We start from the raw sequence: 23,904 nt of genomic DNA, 5'->3' as shown, positions 1-23,904 counted from the left end.
TTAAAAAATGAATTCACCTTCTTCATCTCATTTTGGATGGAGCTTGAAGAAATTATGTTAAGCTAGACAAATCAGAAACAAAAGGATGAATATGGATGATCTCACTCATAGGCAGAAGTTGAAAAACAAGATCAGAGGGAAAAACACTAAGCAGAACTTGGACTGGAGTTGGTGTACGGCACCAAAGTAAAAGACTCTGGGATGGGGATGGGGGGGGGTTCAGGTCCTGGCACATGATGGCAGAGAAGGACCTAGTGGGGCTTGTAATGTTATGTGGAAATGTTAAGCATGTACAGACTATTATTTTTTACTGTCAACTGCAAATCATTAATCCTTCAATAAAGAAATTTTTAAAAAAGGTGCTAATGAACTTAAAATATTGTGAATGCCTCCTCATACTATTACATACACTTTAGTTTCATAAAGCCCCACCAACATTCACTTTCTGTATTAATTCTATTTGAAGTTTGAAACAAAAAATGATTGTTGTTTTATCCTGGGTTTCTGGGATTGTGAACAAACATGAACTCTGTGTGTGTGTGTGTGTGTGTGTGTGTGTGTGTGTGTGTGTGTGTGTGTGTGTGTGTAACCAAAGGCTCATATATGCACTGTTTCACTACTGATGTTATTTTTCCTTTCAGATAGAGGGCAAGGGAGAGACTCCATAGCATTGTAACCTTCTCTGGTGCTGTGACACTCCTGTGTGGTGCTGGGGCTCTAATCTGGGCTGTGCCCATGTCAAGGTGAGCTATCTTTCCAGCTCACTTGTTCACATATTTATTATCTATTTGTTTTTTATCTTTCTTTCTTTCTTTCTTTCTTCTTTTTTTTTTTTGCATAGGACAGAGAGAAATTGAGAGGAGAGGAGAAAATAGAGGGGGAGGAAGAAAGATAGACACCTGCAGACCTGCTTCATCACTTGTGAAGCAACTTCCCTGCAGGTGGGGAGCCAGGGGCTCGAACAGGGATCCTTGCATGGGTTCTTGCACTTTGTACTATGTCCACTTAACCTGGTGTGCCACTGCCTAGCCTCTTCTATTTGCTTTTTCTTTTGTGTATTATGTAGATGATTTATGACTGTTTTCTATTGTGATATGGTTTTAAAAAGGCCTCATAGGAGCTGTCATAAAGGGGGCTGGATGGTGGCACACCTGGTTGAGCTGGGTTCAAGCCCCTGGTCCTCACCTGCAGGGGAAAAGCTTTGTGAGTGGTGAAACAGATTTATAGGTGTCTCTCTATCTCTCTCCCTATCTTGTTATTCTTGATTTCTGACTGTCTTTTATCAATAAATAAGTAAAGTTAATAAAAAATTGTCATAAAGAGTAATATATTTTATTACATACTGCAAACTTTTCCATTTGTTGTTTTTCCCTATAGTATCTTAATATTTTAGAAGTATTTAGTCAAATTTTTCCTCTTTTAGAGTTAAGGTTTGGGGGTCATACTTAGAAAATGCTTTGTCACCTCTAAGACTACACAAATATTTAGTTCTAAATTTAAACATCTTATTAAAAAAATGAAAAACAAAACAAGAAGCATTACTGTAGAAAATTGCTTATCAAAATTGAAGCAGTGCTCAATAGCTTGCCACACCAAGTAGCAGCCTCGTGGGGAAGTGTGTTTTGCAGTAGGGGTCACAGAAGCTTGAGTTTTGGGATTCTTTCATCTCATCAGGGTCTACCCCCCCTTTGTGTCCACAGATTCGCCCCTTATTCTCTGTTTGCAGTCATCTTATACCAGCTCAGTATTGGATCCTTCATGCTCTCTTGTTCATCTCTGTAAAGTCAGTCATTTTTGCCAAGGTCAGCCAGTTGGCTACAGAAGACTGGATGGGACCTGTCTCTCTGCTCCCACGGGGTCTCCTGGGCCCAAGCCTGCCAGTGTTTGTTTTAGGGCTCTAGAACTCCTTGACTGGCTTCTTCCTACAACAGACATTGGCAGGCACAGAGAGCATCTCTCCCTTCTGTCTTCTGAGGCAGTAACCCCATTTCTGCCTTCCATATCTCCTTTGTTTTCCCCTCATTTGTCCTTGTGGCTCAGAGGGAGATGTCCATCTCCCTGCCTTGTTCCGCTTTCTTACTGAATCAAGATTTAGGGAAGGAAAGGTGATAATTGAGTGAGCTCAGTTTGCTAATTTTCACCCAGTGTCTAATAGATATTTTTATCATTAAATTTTTAGGTCTGTCTACTATTCATTTTGCCTGTGATATGATCTAGGGAAATTACATTGCTGTTAATTTTTCTCAAATGGCTTCCGGGTTTTAAAAATTTTTTAAATATCTTTATTTATTTATTGGATAGAGACATTCAGAAACCTAGAGGGAAGGGAGTGATATATAGAGAGAGACAGAGATGCCTGCTTCACCACTTGTGAAGTCTCTCCTCTGCAAGTGGGGACTGGGGGCTTCAACCTGGGTCCTTATGCATTGTAACATGCGCGTTCAACCACCACCTGGCCTCAAGGATTTCAGTTTTTTAAAAGAAAGGTTTATTGAATAATCCTCCCAGTGACTGAATAATGCCAATTTTGTTATATCCTTTTTGCAAAAGATCTATTTATGAGAGAGAGAGAGAGAGAGAGAGAGAGAGAGAGAGAGAGAGAAGAAAAGAACACATCAGGGCATCATTCTGGCATATTTAGTGCTAGGGATTTAACATTCAAGTTTGAAGTCTTTTGTTCTACCTGCTGTGAACCTCCTGGGATGGACAAATTTTATTATTATATTTTTAATTGCCATGCTTACTTGGGCTGAATATCTAATCTATTGGTTCTCCCTCACTATCCCATCTTATTATTTTTTTTTAGTGCCATCCTGGTTTAATGATTATAACTCTTAAAATCCTCAAGTGGCAAAATTTCCCTTATTCTTCCTTATATTTTAAAATAACATTTTTTCAAACATAATTGTGATCTTTTATGGGCTCAGTGCCTGCACTGCAAATCCACTGCTCCTGGTGGCTATTTTTTTTCCATTTTTTTGCCCTTGTTGTTTATCGTCATCATTGTTGTTATTGTTGCTGTCATTGTTGTTGGATAGGACAGAGAGAAATCGAGAGAGGAGGGGAAGACAGAGGGAGAAAGACAGACACCTGCAGACCTGCTTCACTGCTTATGAAGTGATTCCCCTGCAGGTGGGGAGCTGGGGGCTTGAACTGGGATCACTACGCCTGTCCTTGCACTTTGTGCCATGTGCACCTAATCCACTGCACTATCACCAGACCCCCAGAGCCACAATTCTTATAGCCTGTAGTTTGGGACAGCTGGTCCTCACATATCAACAGATGTCAACTGTATGTCACAGACTTCACTAACCCTTGCTAACTGGATGTGGTAGGCAGTGGCACATTGCCTTTGCCCTTGTGCCCCCTTTTTAAAATAGCTTTCTCAGGGATATCTCTGGGATTTTTCTTATTTCCCCAGATCTTCCTTATAGTTCAGGCTTTGCAGTGCCACTTATATACTGCACAAATTGCACATACACACACACACACACACACACACACCCCTCTCTATCTCTGTTTTTAAATTTTCCACATGCTATTTTCATTTTTCAGAGAAAGAGACGCCACAGCATTGACGTTCCCTCCAAATTTGGCTTGCACACATGACAAAGCAGTGAGCTATTTCTCTGGCCCACCATTTTCATTTTCTTTGTTGGCTGCTTTAAAAAATTCACACTCTGACATTCTTGGTGTGTGTGTGTGTGTGTGTGTGTGTGTGTGTGTGTGTGTGTGTGTTTCAGTGTCAGGGCCTTGTAAAATGTGATTCCACTGCTTACAGGCCAAGTTTTTACATTCTTTTAATTTCAGATATATAGAGAGATAACACATCATCACCTCATCATCTGTGGAGCCCCCCACTCCCACCCCCCAGTGATGGCCATAATGTGCTGATGTAGTGTCAGTCTGGAACCTGGATTTTCACATCTGGCAAAACATGCTCCATTGGCTAAACTATAGTCAGGTCCCTTCTGTTGTGCTTCAGTGCTGACAGGGTCAGATGCACTAGAGCACCCCACACCCTCCCAGCCCCTGTTACCTTGAGGCAGTCTAATGGCACCATTGCAGCCACCCCAGCCACATTTGTTTGGTTCTTCTCTCCCTCTCATACCCAGACCTTTTACTATCCATGCATGCTATTTAGCACATCCAGCCCAAGGCCGTTGCTGTAGGGACTGGGCAGTGCCAGGAGTACCCAGAGCTGGGTGTCCCGCTGACTATGTATGTGCCAGGCTCTGAGCACAGTATTTTCTGGATAATCCCAATCACTGCTTACCATGGCTTAATGATAGGTATCTTCTAACTCCCATTGTGTTGATGGAAAGATAACTTAAGGTGTGTGTCTGGCCACATGCTGGGCTCCCAGCATCCTAGCCTGCTGTGAGCCCTCCTATCACATGGGGGATGCATGGCACAGGGGAAAGAGCTCTGGTGCTGTGGTGTCTCTCCTTTTATCATTCTCTCTCTCTGTTCTGTATCTGAATGAAAAAGCAGCTTTGGAGTGTTGAAATCACACATAAGGTTCTGGCTACACACACACACACACACACACACACACACTGAATTGAAGAAAGAAAACAAAAAGACTAAACTAGACCTGTTGTTTAGTGCTATGAGGTAGCAGAGCCAGCATAGGCCATGGGCCCCTATGGCATGAATATTGATCCATTTGATGGTTTCTCTATTTAATGGCATTCCTCTTTGAATGAGTCTTTGAACCAGACCTTGGGAAGAACCACTGTGATAACATTAAGGGGAAGACATGTGGAGTAGGAATGGGCCTCTTGTGGAAAAGGGTTATCAGGTGCCCCTGTGGATGTGCGCACTGTCTTCCCTCATGAAATGGTCTGGAGGGTGTGTGGCTGTCCCTCCCAGGAAGCCTTGATGCAGGAAGCTCAGGTGAAGTTCCTCATTCCAACTGAGAACATCATCCTGGACCTGGTAAGAAAGGTCACTTCAGGAGAGAGGAGTAAAAATGAATAAATTAGATTGGCGTTTGTACCCCTTTGGCTTGGAGTGGAATGTGGGAAGCTATCCAGGGTTGCTTTTCCTGGCTGGCTGGGGGACAGGAGAAGACAGCAAACAGTGGGGGACCAGCTTGTTTTGCCTCTCCATGCTCTTTCCTGCCCGTCACTGATGATCCATCAACTTCTCTGATGTCCTTAGCCAAGGGCTCCTCAAGGTGGCTCCTTTCTCCAGTCAGATCACTACTCCTGTGTTCTTAGAGTCCTTATGCTTGCTGCTTATATGAAAGTTGCCTTCCTTCCTTCTGTTCTGTAATACCTGGCACACCTGAGGGGCTTGTTTTGTAACCAGAATTGTCTTACTTGAGGAGAGGGGTCTACTACTGAATGTCTCAGACTCTTGCAGACTTCACACTGGATTTAGTAGACACTGGATTTGCAGACAGACTTGTTTTAAGATACTTTTTTTTTTTTTCTACTAGAGCACTGCTCAGCTTTGGTTTATGGTGGTACAGGGACTGAACCTGAAACTTTGGAATCCCAGGCCTGGGAGTCTCTTTACATAACTTTATGCCATCTACCCTTGCCCGAAGAATCATTTTAAAAAGCAGAGATCTGACCATATGCTATGACTTCAGGAAGGTGAATAGGGTCAGTAGTCACTATATATTTCTGGGATAAACAAGTATTTTGCATTATAGCATCTTTGAACATACCAGGATAAGCTCTCTTAGTTGCCTCTGGAACTCAGCTAAAGTATGACTTTCTGCTCTACCACTCCAAACTCTGTGGTAGCTTTTGGGGTCAATTATTGAACATACCTGTGCTTTTCTTCATATGTATAATGGGGCCAATAGATCCGGTAGATCTGGGATGTTACTTAGCACAAGCCCACTAAAGGTGGTCCTCATTTTGATCCATGACTACTTCTCAGGAATTTTCTTTTAGTATTTTATTCCATATGTACAAGGTCTCCAGGAAGCTCCTAGTATCACTATCCTGCCATGAGAGTTCTTGCTCTCAGGTTTTGTCTTTCTGTCCCCACTGGTCTTGGTGATGTGTTTTTCTTCACATGTATTGTAGAAGAATAGTCATTCCGGCTTTGCCTCGGCGCCTCCGTGCGCTCGGCCAACGGCCTGTGAGAGCGCTCCCCCAAGCACCCCGGGAGCCGGCGGGCGGCGGCCCTTGCCGGGGACCTCCAGCGGGCCGAGGGGGACAAAAGTGACTGTAAATCCAGCCAGTGCACTTTGCAACAAGAAAGGATTTAATATGAAGCCCAGAAGCAGATAGTGCCAAGTCGCAAGCAGTAGTTGGTACACATTTCTGGAAAAGCAGTGTCCGTGTTGTTATGTACACCTACAAAAAGTTCAGATCAGTAGGGGCGTTGTGCAAAGTAAACTGAACTACAGGGTAGCAGTATTTTCATAGTTATTATAGACGTGTACTTACTGTATTAAAAATGAGTAAAAGAAAAAGCAGTGACACACCACTAGGAAGTGTGAGTGGGGCAGCGTTTCCTTCTCCCACAGCTACTGAAATGGCAGAAATTAGTCGCATCCAGTATGAAATGGAATACACCAAAGGTATTAGTCAGCGAATGAGAGTCCCAGAAAAATTAAAGGTAGCACCACCAAATGCTGACCTGGAACAAGGATTCCAAGAAGGAGTCCCGAACGGGAGTGTGATTATGCAAGTTCCAGAGAGGATTGTTGTAGCAGGAAATAATGAAGACATTCCATTTTCAAGACCAGCAGACCTTGACCTTATTCAGTCAACTCCTTTTAAGCCTCTGGCACTAAAAACACCACCTCGTGTACTTACTCTAAGTGAAAGACCGCTAGATTTTCTGGATTTAGAAAGACCCACTCCAACCCCTCAAAATGAAGAAATCCGTGCAGTTGGCAGGCTAAAAAGAGAGCGCTCTATGAGTGAAAATGCTGTTTGCCAAAACGGACAGCTGGTCAGAACTGACTCCATACCTGTGTTGCGTGGTGGGTCTGCTGCCGCCACTTCTAATCCACATCATGACAACGTCAGGTATGGCATTTCAAATCTAGACACAATGCTTGAAGGAACGTCAGATGACATGACTGTGGTAGATGCAGCATCTTTACGACGACAGATAATCAAGCTAAATAGACGGCTACAACTTCTAGAAGAGGAGAACAAAGAATGCGCTAAAAGAGAAATGGTTATGTATTCAATTACTGTAGCATTCTGGCTGCTTAATAGCTGGCTCTGGTTTCGCCGCTAGAGATAACCTCAGCTCTCAAAACTATTGTCTCAACAGCTGGAAATATAAAGAATTTGCAAACTTCTTTATTTCTGTCTTTGCGTTGTATGCCGTTTTATAGTCCATGCCCTGAAAATGTACACACCCTCCTGCCCCGTAAGGTGGGGGCAGGACTTATATTTGCAGAAAGACAGACAGACACATCCTCACTCAGCTGTATTCACTTCACCAGTTGTGCTGGAACACCTACTCAGAATGCTCCCTTTGCATGTTTTGTAAATAGAATGTAGTTTTTTTGTTTTTTGTTTTTTTCTCTGAAGGAATTGATTTTTGCCTCAGCAGTCTGCATAACTGACTCTCTAAGTGAAAAGAGAAAGTGCATAAAGTATGGGTTTAGGAAGTAATGTGTCAAAGAAAGACAATGACATTTCTTTTGTCCTATTTCTCAAACACAATTAGACTAAAGAATTTTATTAATAGCCATGTTTGCATCCACATTCTCACATCAGCTCTACTGCAGTCATGGCCGGGTGTCAGGATTGATCACATCAAGCCACCCCATGTTTCCTGATCACCCTCATTAAATAATTCTTAACGATTTCAGCCATATATCAAATGTGTGTGTGTAAAATGTGCATTATTTTTATTTTAGTTTTGCAAATGGTTTTTCTATAAAGTACATTTCTACTAAGTCTGTGGATGATAAAAAAAAAACCTACAAAATAAGGTACAAATGTAGTGTATTTAATAAACTGTCAACTAAAAAAAAAAAAAAAGAAGAATAGTTATTCCAGAGTAGAGGCTGTCTTCTTTCCTCTGTCATGGTGGTTTAGAAGGATAAATTTGTCTGCAGCCATACCACCATCATGCATGATCTTGTCTAATCTTAGAAGGACAAACTTGTTGTATAATTCCCTTTTATGCCTGATACTGGGTTTAGTGTTGGGGGAATGTTGCATACAAGGAGCTCAGAGTACACTTGTGCTTTGTGAAATGCTATTCCCTTATTTTTTTTTATATGTATACATATATATACATATACATATATATATACATATACATACACACATATATTTAATGCCACCAGGGTTATTGCTGGGGCTTGGTGCCTGTACAATGCATCTGCCAATTCTGGCAACCATTTCTCCCCCTTTCTTTTTGTTTCTTATATTTTTAAAATAAATTTGTAGATAAATTTAATCTTATTACTGCCAAGGTAATAGTTTTCTAATTTATAAACTTTCACAGGTAGATTATTTGTTTTTTCTTCCCCCTCTGGGTCCTGATGGATGAAATTGGAGTTCAGAGCCCTCTGGTCATCTCCTAACATTTACCTCTCTAGGAATATGGATCAAAATTCTTTGTGGGGTGCTGAAGATGGAAGGTCTGGCTTCTGTAATTGCTTCTCTGTTGGACATGGGCATTGGCAGGTCAATCTATACCCCCAACCTGTTTCTCTCTTCCCCTACTGAGGTAGGGATTTCTGGAGGTGATGTTCCAGGACACACTGGTGAGGTCATCTGCTTAGGGAGTGTGGGATGAAATCATAGTAGCATTTGCAACTTGGTGACTGAAGTGCAGTAAGATATAAAGCAGGACAAAGTATTTAATAAATAGGAACCATAAAGTAGGAATAGAGTAGACAAAAATAGGGATTTTAGGGTGGATAGAAGCTAGGAAAATCTACTTTAGGTATGTTCCTAGTGGCTCATGACTGGTAATTTTGGTTGGAGCCTGTTAGCTAACCTACAGGTGGACTAAAAATATTGTCTGGGAAGATGGTGATTCCCTCCCTTTCTCTTACTTGACAGAGAGAAATTGAGAGGGAGAACCAGATAGAGGAAAGGACACCTGCAACACTACTTTATTGATCACAAAGCTATCCCCTGCAGGAGGAGACTAGGGGCTGAGCCCAGGTCTTTGTGCATGGTAACATGTGAGCTCAATTGGGTATACCATCATCTGGCCTCTGTTGTTGCTTTTACTTAAAAAAAAAAAAGTGAGAGCAGGAAGGGAGAGACCCCAAACTACAACCCCGCCATCCTTGGAGGTTTGCCCATTTTAGTCCCTGGTGTTGTCATAGGTTGGGGATCAGACCAAGGTCTCACACATAGAAGATATGTGCTCTAATTGCTCTCAGTCCTGATAATTTGCCTTTTATATCCCTGGAGCATAGAAAAACTTTTCATTTCTTTGAGCAGATTCGACTCTATTACAGCGTCTTTGTGAAGGTTAGCGAGTGACTGAGAAGCCACATGGGATGTCCTCCTGGTGAACTTAGCATCTTAGCTTGTGCTTATTTTTGGTTTCTGCCATTTGCTTCTTCTTTTAGCTGGGACCCTCCTCTTTCCAGCAGCTGTCCCCAAGGTGACTGACTCTCTACAGTCACTGTCCTCTGTCCAGCTGTCGGATGACCTTGTGTCCTGTTGGTGACTTTCCTGATGCCACTTATTGTCCTCATGTGGTACTCTGTGGGACAGTAGTGTCCAGCCTGCAGGTGATAGCTCTGTCTGTACTCAGTGCTAGCTCCCCTTGCCACTTGGTCTGGATGCTTATCTAGGCTGCCTGCCTCCAGCCTGATCACAGTCAGTTCCCAGGCTGTTAAATGATCTGGATATTACCTCCAGGACTCATACCGAGCAATCTGAACTTTTTCACTTTTTTTTTTTTCCAGGGTATTGTTCAGCTCTGGTTTATGGTGGTTCTGGCAATTGTACCTGGGACATCAGAGCCTCAGTCATGAGAGTCTGTTTACATAACCATGGTAATATCTATCCCTGCCCCAAACTTTTTTAAAAGTCATATTATTGAGAGTTAGGGTTTACATTATAGTTGTTTGCACCTGGATATTATTTTTCATCTCCCCTTGATTTGTATCTGCAATACAGTTATCCTCAGCCTAGGTCCCTCTCCACCTCTATGCACCAGGGCTGCAGAGTTCCCTAGCCCACTCCCTATCCCCTTCCCCATAGCCCTGTGCTGTGGTACATACAATACACCAAACCCAGTCTAGTTTTAATTTGTATTTTCCCTTTCTGGTGTTGTTTCTTAAGTTTCTATGGGTGATATGATCTGTTATTCAACCATCTGTTTTTGGCTTATCTCACTTAATATGATTCCTTCAAACTCCATTTTTTAAAAAAAAATTATTTATAAAAGGGAAACATTGGTAAAACCATAGGGTAAGAGGGATACAACTCCACACAATTCCCCCCATCAGAACCCCATATCCTATCCCCTCCCCTGATAGCTTTCCTATTATTTTTTATTTTTTTATTTATAAAAAGGAAACACTGACTAAACCATAGGATAGGAGGGGTACAACTTCACACAGTTCCCACCACCAGAACTTCACGTCCCATCCCGTTCCCTGGTAGCTTTCTTATTCTTTATCCCTCTGGGAGTGTGGACCCAAGGTCACCATGGGATTCAGAAGGTTGAAAGTCTGGCTTCTATAATTGCTGCCCCACTGAACATGGGCATTGACAGGTTGATCCATACTCCCAGCCTGTCTTTCTTTTTCCCTAGTGAGGAAGGGCTCTGGGGAAGTGGAGCTCCAGGACATATTGGTGGGGTTGTCTGTCCAGGGAAGTCTGGTCAGAATCATGCTAGCATCTGGAACCTGGTGGTTGAAAAGAGAGTTAACATACAAAGCCAAACAAATTGTTGACCAATCATGAACCTAAAGGCTAGAATATTGCAGCTGAAGAGTTGGGGGTGGGGAATCTCTGTTTTGTAGATAGCTAGTAGGCATATTTTAGTTATATTCTGAAGGGCCTGTGGCTATACTACTGTTTTTTTGTTTTGTTTTTTTTGCCTGATCCTGAAATCTAATATGCAGGTGGATCCTAGTTATTGTCTGGGGGAGATGATGTCATGGCTGGCAAAAGGACCAGAAAGCTGGATCAGGAAAAAGAGTAGCTCCCAAATATGGGAAAGGTTTATAAATATTGTTGATTGTAAACCCCATCGATTTGATGTGGTTTTGGGCCCATATTCAGCTTAGGATCCTATATGACCTCTGCATCCCTGAGCTCACATTCTGTGGTCATAAGTAGGAATGTTCCAAGCTGCCCCAGTATCAACCCATCTTCCTCAGGTATAGCATACAGTATATTGTCCAGCCTCCCTTCAGAGGATGGAACATTCACTGCCATTGTTGATCCAAGTTGAAGGCAAGGTCCTATGGGGGCCCACAAAGGGGTCTATTGTGTTGTTACTGATAGAAATGACCAAGCTCCATTTTTGAGGATTGCAGTGCCTCTCTGCATTACACCACACTCATGCTTCAAGTCCCAGTTACTCAAATAAATGACTTCTTGTGGCCAGATCAACGTCAACATTCCTCAGGCCTGACTCACTCAGTTCTATGGTAGAATAAGAAGGAATTTAAAGGGAGGAGGAGGGAGGAAGAGGAGGAGGAGGAGGAGGAGGAGGAACCAAAAACAAACAAAAAACCAAAAAGAACCCTTGTTCTCAGTGCTTATTTCCAAAAAGAATTATGATGTCAACTCCAATAATAAGTCAATTCCAAACCACTTTCCATATAAACAGTGACTTGAGTGAATCTAATTTACATGCTTTTCATTTTATATGAATTGGTATAAGTGAGGGTAACTTGGTGGGGAAGGGCTCTGCTTTCTTTATGAATCTATTATAGCTTCTCCTAGGTAAGCTAGGGAGAACTCATGTTAAAGCAAACAAGCAAGCAAGCAAGCAAGCAAGCAAGAAGACAAACAAACAGGCAAACAAATAAACCCCAAAGCAAGGAGCAGCAGACTTTAAATTCCTGCCTGATTTCATGTCCTTCAACCAAATTTTCTCAACTTAACATGTGGATATGACATTGGCTCCCTTCCCAAATTTACATGTGGGTACCCTGTCCACCTTGTGGTAATATTTGGAGTTGGGGCCTTTGGAAGAATATTGTGTTTAGTTAAAGTTATGAGAAAGGCCTTTCCTGGTGGGATTAGTGTCCTGATGGGTTTACAGGCAATAGAGAGCTGGCTTGTTTTCTTTCTCCCCATCACTTGAGGAGCCAGTCAGAAGATGATAGCTTTCTACAAAGCAGAAAGCCAGAAACAGTCATGCCAACACCTTGAACTTTGAATTTCTGTAACTGAGAAAATGAATATGTGTTGTTTAAATTGCATAGTCTGTGATGTTTGGTTCGTTATGGCAGCTGAGCAGACTAAGCAGCTACTGAAGAAATAACATGCTATTCTAGGGAGTCTGTGGTAAGGCTGGGGACCATGTGCAGCTGCTTCACACAGATCCACCCATCTCTGCTTCCCTCTCTGTCTGGGTAGGGGGTCCTGACTTAGCCAACAGGATCCCCCCAACCCTTTTCTGAAAGGTGTCTAGAGCTCTGTGTTTGATACTGATATCTGAAAGCTCAGAAGTAGCTGAATGTTAGGATATTGTTATGTGAGGATCTCAAAGGAATATACATAGAAATTTATGAGAACTGAATTCTTCCACATTTGATTGACTGATTAAAATAGATTATAATAATAGCCTAAAGGAGGAGCATTAAAAAGCAACTGAACTTTCTGTGTAATTATTTTCAGGAAGAACAAGTCAAAGTCACCTGCCATAAGCCTCTCTGTTGCCAGCCAAATTTTAGCATTCTGGATAGGGGGGTAGAGTTCCTTCCAGCAGGTGTGTTCACCTAGTTACCTGCAGGCGCACCTCCGTGGAAATTCCACTGAAGGTTAGGGTTGGTAGAGAAAGAAATACATCTGATGTGCTTGACATAGCTTGTTGCTAATAGTGGTCTGTAGTGTACTCCAGTCAAGGCATCTTTTGAGGCCTCAGTTGTGGGCATATATTGTCTCCTGCCTTCTGGTTACCTCCTTTCCCCCTTTCAGGGAAATATGAAATTACATTTGTGTCTTTCTAGCTATAAAACTGAAATTGAGCCATGATACTGTGTCAAGAGTTCAAACAGGTAAGAACACAATTACAGTAAATATGTCAACCAGCAAGAGCTAGGGTTTACATGATGATTCATTTCCTCTCAGCATATCTTCATGAACATATGTACATATGGATCTGTTCATGAATATATACATATGTATATGAATATCTCTGTGGCTAAGTTATCTTATAACTATGATTATGTTCTACATATTATTTTGTGGCCTGATGTTATAAAGGTAATACGGGAATAGGAGATAAAAAACATACAAAAGGATATAAATAGAAAGGAAGAGTCACCATCAGCTAAATCTATTTTTTTAACTATTTGTAATTTTAAATGCTTTGATGGATGAAATCATACCAAAGGAAGTGTGTTTAATAAATCATGTTGTTTGTTTATTTTTGAAAAGCTGTGTTTGTGCAATTCCATGGCTCCCTGAACTCTTTATTTTTCCCTTATTTCAGATAGAAGAAGATAGAAGGAAGAAATCCCACAGCACCATTTTTTTCTCAGCCTATTTATTTATTATTTTTTATTTTTTTTAATTTTTTATTTAAGAAAGGATTAATGAACAAAAACATAAGGTAGGAGGGGTACAACTCCACACAATTCCCACCACCCAATCTCCATAACCCACCCCCTTCCATGATAGCTTTCCCATTCTCTAACCCTCTGGGAGCATGGACCCAGGGTCGTTGAGGGTTGCAGAAGGTAGAAGGTCTGGCTTCTGTAATTGCTTCCCTGCTGAACATGGGCGTTGACTGGTCAGTCCATACTCCCAGTCTGCCTCTCTCTTTCCCTAGTAAGGTGTGTCTCTGGGGAAGCTGAGCTCCAGGACATATTGGTGGGGTCTTCAATCCAGGGAAGCCTGGCCAGCATCCTGGTGGCATCTGGAACCTGGTGATTGAAAAGAGAGTTAACATACGAAGCCAAACAATTTGTTGAGCAATCATGGATCCCAAGCTTGGAATAGTGGAGAGGAAGTGTTAGGGAGGTACTCACTGCAAACTCTAGTGTACTACTGCTTTCAGGTATATATTTTGCAGTAGTTTATGGATACGTGTGCACATAAGCTCTCTCTCACAGAAACTGGTGTATATCTAGATTATGGGACTTTGTTAGAAAGTGAACTACCTGAGATGAAATTAGAGTGTACTATAAAAGGAAAGGTCTCACCTGAGTAATGAAGCTGAAGGGTTGTCATTCCACACGTGAAGTCTCTGGATACAGTCTGAGGTAAAGCATGTTGAGGAGGCAATCGTTGCATTGGTTAGGTTGTGATCGGCGGATGCAATATTATTTGGTTTGGATTGGAAGATGCATACGGGAAAGTGGGCCCTATCCAAGGGTTCCAGGACTGGGGGAAGTAAGGGCTCTATAGTGGAGATGTGAGGTTCCTGCTGTCTTAGGGTTCAAAAAGACAATCGATAGTTAATGTTATCATCACATTATTTGGTAATTGGATTAACTTTGAAAAGTCCTTTTGTTATGGTTTCCTGTACAGTATCCAGTATCTTGTATATAGCTGTGCTATTGGATGCTTCTAATCTACTTGGTCTAGGCTTTTGAGAGAGTCCGCATATCAAATACACAGCCTATATATTAAAAGGATTCAGTTTGTGTTTTGAGAAACTTTGAGACATACAATTGATTTTCCCCCTCTCATATTAACTACTGATTTATATGTCTACATTTTGCTAGGAGTGTACATAAACACCATTCCCACCACCAAAGGACTGTGACTCATCCCTCCCTGCCACTCCCACCCCCCACTGGCCCAGGAAGCTACATGTCTACACCTCACCACTGGGTTTTTACTTTGGTGCCCTACTTACAATTTGATCAGGTCCTGCTTTTAGTTTCCCTTTCAGATCTTAATCAACTTCTGTTGATGAGTGGGATCTTCCCATACTCATCTTTATCTTTCTGACTTAGTTCACTTAACATAATTCCTTCTAGCTCTGTCCAAGATGGGTCAGAGAAGGTGGGTTCATTGTTTTTGATAGCTGCATAGCATTCCATTGTGTATATATACCACAGCTTTCTCAGCCACTCATCTGTTGTTGGGCACCTGGGTTGCTTCCAGGTTTTAGCTATTATGAATTGTGCTGCTATGAACATAGGAGTGCACACCTCTTTTTGGTTGGGTGTTATGGAGTCCTTGGGGTATAACCCCAGGAGAGGAATTACTGGATCATATGGAAGATCCATGTCTAGCCTTCTGAGAGTTTTCCAGACTACTCTCCACAGAGGCTGTACCAATTTACATTCCCACCAGCAATGTAAAAGGGTTCCTCTGTCCCCACATCCTCTCCAGCATTTGTTGCTGCTGTCCTTTTTGATGTATGCCATTCTTACAGGAGTGAGGTGGTATCTTAGTGTTGTCTTAATTTGCATTTCTCTGACAATCAGTGACCTAGAGCAGTTTTTCGTATGTTTGTTAGCCTTTTGGATCTCCTCTGAGGTGAATGTTTTGTTCATATCCTCTGCCCATTTATGGATGGGGTCATTTGCTTTTTTGGTGCTAAGTTTGCTGAGCTCTTTATATATTTTGGTGATTAGTTTCTTGTCTGATGTCTGGCATGTGAAGATCTTCTCCCATTCTGTGAGGGGTCTCTCTGTTGGTTTAATAGATTCTTTGGATGTGCAGAAGCTTTTCAATTTGATGTAGTCCCATTGGTTTGTTTCTGCTTTAGTCTTCCTTGCAATTGGGTTTGATTCATCAAAGATGTCCTTGAGGTGTAGGTGGGAAAGTGTTTTACCAATGTTTTCCTCTAAGTATTTGATTGTTTCTGATCTGACATCTAGGTCTTTGATCCATTTGGAGTTGATTTTCATTTTTGGTGAGATAAAGTGGTTCAATTTCATTCTTCTGCATGTTTCAACCCAGTTTTCCCAGCACCATTCATTGAAGAGAGCCTCCGTTTTCCATTTAATCCTTTGGGCCCCCTTATCAAAGATTAGATGCCCATAGGTGTTAGGATTTACTTCTGGGCTTTCAATTCTGTTCTACTGGTCTGTGTGCCTATTTTTGTTCCAGTACCATGCTATTTTGATGATGATGGCTTTATAATATAGTTTAAGGTCTGGGAGTGTGATGCCTCCATTTCTCTTTCTTTTCCTCAAGATGGTTTTGGCAATTCTAGGTGTTTTCAGGTTCCAGATAAATAATTGTAGTGTTTGTTCTATTCTCTTAAAGAAGCTTGGTGGAACTTTGATGGGTATTGCATTAAATTTGTATATGGCTCTGGGGAGAATATTCATTTTGATGATATTTATTCTTCCAACCCATGAGCATGGGATATCTTTCCATTTCTTGGTATCAGTTTCTATTTCCTTGAGTAGCGACTCATAGTTTTCAGCATACAAGTCTTTCACTTCTTTGGTCAACTTTATTCCTAGGTGTTTGATTGATTTTGCTGAAACAGTAAATGGGAGTGATTTTTGGATGTCTTCTTCTTCAGATTTAGTGTTCGCATAAAGAAATGCCACTGATTTTTGTACATTGATTTTGTAGCCTTATACCTTGCTATATTGCCTAACAACTTCCAGTAATTTTCTACTGGATTCTTTAGGTCTTTCTATGTATACTATCATATCATCTGCAAATAGTGAGAGCTTGACTTCTTCCCTTCCAATCTGTATTCCTTTGATTTCTTTCTCTTGCCTGATTGCTATGGCAAGAACTTCCAATACTATGTTGAAGAGTAACGGTGACAGTGGACAGCCCTGTCTAGTCCCCGATCTGAGGGGGAATGCTTTCAGCTTCTGTCCATTGAGTATGATGTTGGCTGTAGGTTTGCTATATATAGACTCCACTATCTTGAGGAATTTCCCATCTATTCCCATTTTTTGTAGAGTTTTGAGCATGAATGGGTGTTGGATTTTGTCAAAGGCTTTCTCTGCATCTATTGAGATAATCATGTGGTTTTTGGCTTTGCTTTTATTGATATGGTGAATGACATTGATTGACTTACGGATGTTGAACCAGCCTTGCATTCCTGGGATGAATCCCACTTGGTCATGATGAACAATCTTTTTGATGTGTTGCTGTATCCGGTTGGCCAAGATCTTGTTTAATATTTTGGCATCTATGTTCATCAGAGATATTGGTCTGTATTTTTCCTTTTTTGTTCTGTCCCTATCAGCTTTTGGTATCAGAGTGATGTTGGCTTCATAAAAGGTGGAAGGGAGTATTCCTGTTTCTTCAATCTTATGGAATAGCTTAAGAAGTATGGGTATTAACTGTTTCCTGGAAGTTTTGTAGAATTCGTTTGTGGAGCCATCTGGTCCCGGACTTTTGTTGTTGGGGAGATTCTTAATAACGGTTTCAATTTCTTTGTCTGTGATTGGTGCAATTAGATTTTGTAGTTCTTCTTGGTTCAGTTTTGGAAGTGCATAGGTTTCTAGGAATTGTTCCATAACTTCCAGATTCTCTAGCTTGGTGGCATATAGTTCTTTATAGAAGTTTCGCAGGATTCTCTGGATTTCTGTGGTGTCAGTTGTGATATCTCCTGCATCGTTTACAATTCTATTAATTTGAGTCTTCTTTCTTTTTTGTTTGGTGAGTCTGGATAGGGGTTTGTCAATTTTGTTTAATCTTTCAAAGAACCAACATTTGGCTTCATTGATCTTTTGTATGGTTCTTTTATTTTCGATGTTGTTTATTTCTGCTCTAACTTTAGTGATTTCTGTCCTTCTGGTTGTTTTAGGGTTCCTTTGTTCCTCTTCCTCTAAGTCCTTGAGGTGTGCAGTAAGGTCGTTCATTTGAGCTTCTTCTTGGTGTTTAATATGTGATTGTATGGCTATAAGTTTCCCTCTCAGAACTGCTTTAGCTGTGTCCCAAATATTTTGATAGGTTGTGTCTTCATTTTCATTAGTTTCCAGGAACATTTGAATTTCCTGCTTGAGTGAGTCTCTGACCCAGTGGTTCTTAAGGAGCATGTTGTTTAGTTTCCAAATTCTGTGTCTTTTAATAATTTTCCATTTGTTGTTAAATGTTAGTTTTATTCCACTGTGGTCTGAGAAGATACTTGGGATGATTTCAATGCTCTTGAATTTATTGATGCTGTCTTTGTGGCCTAACATGAGGTCTATCCTTGAGTATGTGTTATGTGGATTTGAAAAGAAGGTGTATTCTAGTTTTTTGGGGTGGCGTAGTCTGAAAATGTCCAAGAGGTCTAGTCTGTCGATCTCTTCATTCAATTCTCTTGTATCTTTATTGGTTCTCTGCTTTGTTGATCTGTCTAAGTGTGTGAGTGGGGTATTGAAGTCTCCCACTATTATTGTATTACTATTGATGTATTTTTGAAATTCTTTCAGTAGATGCTTAATGTATTTAGATGGTCCCTCGTTGGGTGCATAGATGTTAATAATTGTTAAGTCTTCTTGGCTGATTGATCCTCTAATCATTATGTAATGTCCTTGCCTATCTTTTATTACTTTATTTAATTTAAAATCTATCATGTCTGAGATGAGAATGGCTGTTCCTGCCCTTTTCTGTGGTCCGTTAGCCTGTATGATAGTTTTCCATCCTTTCACTTTAAGTCTTTGTTTATCTTGTTGTGACAGATAGGATTCTTTCAAGCAGCATATGGTTGGGTTATGTTTTCTGATCCATCCCCCCACCCTGTGCCTTTTGATGGGTGAGTTTAAGCCATTGACATTTATTGATATTATGGATTTAATGTATTGTAGTGCCATTGTTCTAAAAAAGAATTTGTTTGCTCTGATATATTGCAAGTATTATAGTGATGTTCTTGTTTATAAGAGGTCTTTTAGTACCTCTTTCAGGGCCGGCTTGGTGATGGTTTCCTCCTTTAACTGTTGTTTATCTAAGAAGGTTTTGATCCCTCCATCTAGTTTGAATGAAAGTCTAGAAGGATATATTATCCTTGGTTGAAGCCCTTTTTCATTCAGGGCTCGATAGATATCTTGCCACTCCCTTCTGGCTTTTAGAGTTTGAGTGGAGAAGTCTGCACTTATGGGTTTTCCCTTGTATGTGACTTTTTGTTTCTCTCTTGCAGCCTTTAGGATCCTTTCTTTATCCTTACTTCTTCTCATTGTGACTATGATGTGTCTTGGTGTCTTCAGGTCTGGGTTGATTCTGTTTGGTACTCTCTGGGCCTCTTGAACCTTGATATCCTTTCTGTTATTCAGGTCTGGGAAGTTTTCTTGTATTATTTCCTCTAGAATGTTTCTTCCTCTCTTTCTTCCTCTGGCAGGCCAATTGTACGAATGTTACTTCTTTTGAGATCATCCCATATGTCTCTGTTGTTGTTTTCAGTGTCTCTCAATCTCTTTTTAAGCTCTTTCACCTCTTTCTTTGTTTTCTCTAACTCATCCTCTGTGTGACTAATTCTGTTTTCTGCTTCTGTTAGTCTGCTTTCCCTTGCCTCAGCTTCTTTCTTCATTACAGCTATTTCAGCTTTCAGTTCTCTAATTGCCTCAAGATAATCAGTATTTTCCTTGGGGGTCTCAACTGTTGTTTCCCTAATACTGCCATTCCTTTCCTCCAATGTTGTTTTCATTTCTGTGATTAATAAGTTTATTATTGCTTACATACTTTTCTTATCTATGGTTACTTCTGGCTGATTTGTAGTTTCTTCTGGGCTCTTGTCTTCATTCATTGGAGTAGCAGTTTTATTTGTTTTTGATCTACCCATTTTTTTATTTATGTGTTTCTTTCTTCTTTTTTTTTATGCTCCTTTGTTCCTCAGTTGTTGTGTCTTGAGTACAAGTAACACTGTACTAAATACCTTTATGACAATTGCACTCACCAACCTCCGGAATTACAGTGGCAACTGAAGTAAGTATTGAAGTAGTTTAATCGTTACCAGTTAGCCAAACAATTCATCCAGTCCATGAAAAAATAGTAACCAAATCTTAGTGAAGAAAGTGAAAAGAGAGGATAGCAAGAATAGACAGTTATGCAAATCTACTATCCACCGTATATTCTAGGGGTAACAAGAGGGGAAAGGGAACTAGAGCAGAGATACACACATAGAGAGTCCACTCTGCATCAGATTTCTTCCCCAAAGTAATTCAAAAATTCAGAAAGGCAAAGAAGAAGGAAGAAGTGTATGACAAGATTAAAAAAAAAGAAAAAAAAAAGAGAGAGAGAGACAAGAGAGAGAAAAGGGAGAAGATAAGAAAAAGAGTTGTAATTAAAGAGCAGTGCAAGGAACTTCCCAAATGTGTATCAGTGAATTCAAAAAAGCACCCTGTTTGGTGGTGTGGGGTATCCTTCCTGCTAGGAGCTGGTCCCCAGGGATTGCTTGTGGTGGGGGGTGGGGGGTGAGGAGGAGGTGTGCTTGAAAATTAAAAGGAAGAAAAAAGAATTTTTTCCCCTACTCTAATTCTTAACCCAAATTAAGTTATAGTCATCTCCTTGTCACCGCTATGACACCTTATTGGCTGGCCTGCTAAAGGCAGAAAATCCTTTTGTTTCCAGGGGATGTGTTCAGAGCTCAGCGGCTAGCAGCTTCTCAGTCCGCCATCTTCCGGGAACCCCCTCCTCCAGACTTTTTTAAAGGATTTCTCGAAAATGAAAACTAGCTCCAAGTCCTTTGATCCAATGAGAGCTATACTTTTAAGTCTTTGGATCCGCCCTCAGGGTTGCGGTGGTCCCTGGAGACTCCCAAGAGAAAGCCCCCAAGCTATAGTGCTCCCTCTGGGTCCTCTGCCGGCCGCCCAGCAGCGCTCTGCAACCGGCGGAGGAGCCGCCTTCCCGGGCGGAGGACAATGCCCGGTGCACCCGCCTTGCCCGGCGCCGCCTGGGAAGTCTGGCGCAGCCCACCCGCTAGTCTGTGCCACCTTTACTCTAATTCTTAACCCAAATTAAATTATAGTCACCTCTCTGGTGACTATAATTATTGATTGGCCTGCTAAAGGCAGAAAATCCTACCATTTCCAGATGTGATCAGAGCACACGCTGCTAGCAGCTTCTCAGTCCGCCATCTTCCCCTCTGCCTCAGCCCACAGCACCATTTTACTGTTCTTGAGATTTTAAAAAAATATTTATTTATAAAAAAGAAACACTGACAAAAACCACAGGATAAGAGGGGTACAACTACACACATCTTCCTACTCTGTGTCTTTTAGTAGGTGAATTCAGGCCACTGACATTTATTGATATCAAAGATAGAAGATATTTTAACTCCATTCTTGTAGATTTTTAGAGTGTTCTGATAGCCTATTTATGGTGGTCTGACTGTTTATAGGAGACCTTTCAGAACTTCTTTCAGGGAAGGCTTGGTGATAGTTGATTCCTTGTCTGAGAAAGTTTTTGTGCCTCCATCTAGTCTGAATGACAGTCTAGCAGGATACAGTATTCTTGGTTGAAAGCCTTTCTCATTGAGTACTTGATAGATATCTTTCCATTCTCTTCTGGCCTGTAGTGTTTGTGTGGAGAAGTCTGCTGCTAATCTTATGGGTTTTCCTCTGTAGGTGACTCTTTGTTTTTCTCTTGCAACCTTCAGGATCTTTTCTTTTTTTAATATTTAATTTTATTTATTCCCTTTTATTGCTCTTGTTGTTTTATCATTGTAGTTATGAATGATGTCATTGTTGTTTCATAGGACAGAGAGAAATGGAGAGAGAAGGGGAAGACAAGGGGAGAGAAAGATAGACCTGCTCCACCACTCGTGAAGTGACTCCCCTGCAGGTGGGGAGCCGGGGCTTGAACCGGGATCCTTAGGCTGGTTCTTGAGCTTTGCACCATCTGCGCTTAACCCGCTGCTTAACCGCCCGACTCCCCAGGATCCTTTCTTTATCCTTATTCCTTTTCATTCTAAATATGATGTGTCTTGGTGTCTTTAAGTCTGAGTTAATTCTGTTTGGGACCCTCTAGGCTTCTTGAACCTTTATGTCTTTGATGTTTTCTAGACTAGAGAGGTTTTCAGCTATTATGGCCTGAAGAATGCTTTCTTTCTCTCCCTCTCTTTCTTCTTGTGGTAAGCCAATAATGCATGTATTGTTTCTTTTGAAGTCATCCCATATGTCTCTGTTGTTGTTTTCAGTCTCTCTTAATCTCTTTTTGAGATCTCTTACTTCCTTTTTGGTTGTTTCTAATTCATCCTTGATCTTGCTAATTCTTTCTTCAGCCTCAAAGATTCTATTCTCTCTCCCCTCTACTGTTTCTGGAGTTCATCTCTTTTGTTACCCTGTTCTGATACTGTTAGCTTGTTCAGCTAGTTGTGTTCTTAGCTCAGCTACTTCAGCTTTCAGTTCTTTAATAACCTTGAGATAATTAGTGTTTTCTTCCAGAGTCTCATTTGTTGTTTCTGCATTTCTGATGACAATTCTTTCAAACTCTTTACTCACTCCTGTGATTATTTCCTTAACTAGTATTTGGGTGTTGACATTATTTTGTGCTTCACCCTTTGGGGGGCTTTTAGCTGGACTCTTGTCCTGGTTGATTTCTCCAATATTTCTTCTTGTTGGTTTAACCATTTTATATATTATGTTATGAGGTCCCTCTCTCAGTACTTTTCAAATTACTTATCACTATTACCTGGATTGACTTATGTCTAAGTAAGGTAATGAAAGGGTTCACAGTTGTGGAAGTTAATAGTTATTTCAATAGTATTTTAATCCCTGAGTTGGAGCTCAGTGGCTTAAAAGCTTCTTTTGTTCTTTTTCTTGACTGTAGGCTGTGGGAGCCTGAGGGATTCCAATATATAAGTAGGCTTCTTAGCTTAATCACTGACTCCTGACCAAGAGATAAAGCAGGGTGGGGCAGAAATAATTGAGTGGTTATGCAAAGAGACTTTCATAGCTTCACCGCTATGCCACTGAGGTATAGAGCTTCTCCTGAGTTTTCTGGTTAGTTCTCTGTCCCCCAGTGTCAGCACAGGGCTTCCCTGCCTCTGCTCCAGATTCTGAGGGCAGTAGCAATGGAGACTCAGAGTTGCACTTGATGAGTCTCAGGTGAGTCCTCTCCTCCCTTCAGCTCTCCCCTTGTTGGTGAAACAGACTGGAGGTGGTGTCTCAACTGATAAACTGCTGGAATGTTACCAGCCACTTAATCTCTCCCTAGGCTTCTCTCTCTCCACCAGCCACATGTGTTTGCATTCACCGGTGATTTGGTGGATTTCTGAAGTCGTTCTAGTCCTGTCTTGTTTCCATCCCAGGTGGTCTCCTTTGGTATTCCTAGTTGATCAGGGAGAGCCCAACTCTTAATTTTCTAACCCTCTGTCTCAATTGGATTTTGATTGGATGTAAATTAAGTTTCTTATGAGCAAGTCATTCCTTGTAAGTTAACTGGCTCCAATCTTACTGGGTGACTAGTGTTGCTAGTGTGTTTCATGGAAGTATTCTCATTAGAGATTTTGTTCTTTCCTCTGAAAGCTGTCAGTGCTACCTTTATATGATTTTAGACTATTAATCAGGTTCTTGATATTTGGCAAGGCTTTTCACTCTGAAGCCTCATATAATCTGCTTTGGATTTTTTTTTTTCTTTTTTCTGTTACTTCTCCATGTCTTTTGCTCTCTCATTCTGAAATGTGTAGTAGATAGGCATGACCCTTCTGCATTAATCTTTCTTGCTGGTTAATGAAATTTTCCCATATTTTCTATTTCAATTTTTATATTTGTGGTCCTACTATTGATATGTTTTTCTTTTTAAAAATTCTTTAAGTTTTATTATTATTATTATTTTAATATAAAAGGCTAGAGAGATAATGGAAGGGGAGGAGGAGATAGAGGCAAGAGAGATACCTGTAACACTGCTTCACCATTTGTGAAGCTGCCCCTGCCACAGATGGGGATCAGGGCCTTGAACC

At 41.0% G+C, this 23,904-nt stretch overlaps 2 protein-coding genes across 4 annotated transcripts in view; both read left to right on the top strand.

Moving 5' to 3' along the window:
- The window catches only part of CALN1 (calneuron 1), a 692,151-nt gene that overhangs the window by 189,202 nt on the left and 479,045 nt on the right, over positions 1-23,904 (top strand). The window lies entirely within an intron of this gene.
- LOC103114032 (mitochondrial fission factor-like) lies at positions 6,070-7,281 on the top strand. The gene is made up of 2 exons (XM_007523652.3): positions 6,070-6,374; positions 6,462-7,281. The coding sequence occupies exon 2, from the start codon at positions 6,502-6,504 to the stop codon at positions 7,216-7,218; it is 717 nt and encodes a 238-aa protein (XP_007523714.2). The 5' UTR covers positions 6,070-6,374; positions 6,462-6,501; the 3' UTR covers positions 7,219-7,281.

This window comes from Erinaceus europaeus, chromosome 15, assembly GCF_950295315.1.
Source record: "Erinaceus europaeus chromosome 15, mEriEur2.1, whole genome shotgun sequence".
NCBI lineage: Eukaryota > Metazoa > Chordata > Mammalia > Eulipotyphla > Erinaceidae > Erinaceus > Erinaceus europaeus.
Note: the sequence above shows the minus strand (reverse complement) of the source record. Positions and strands in the feature narration are given on the sequence as shown.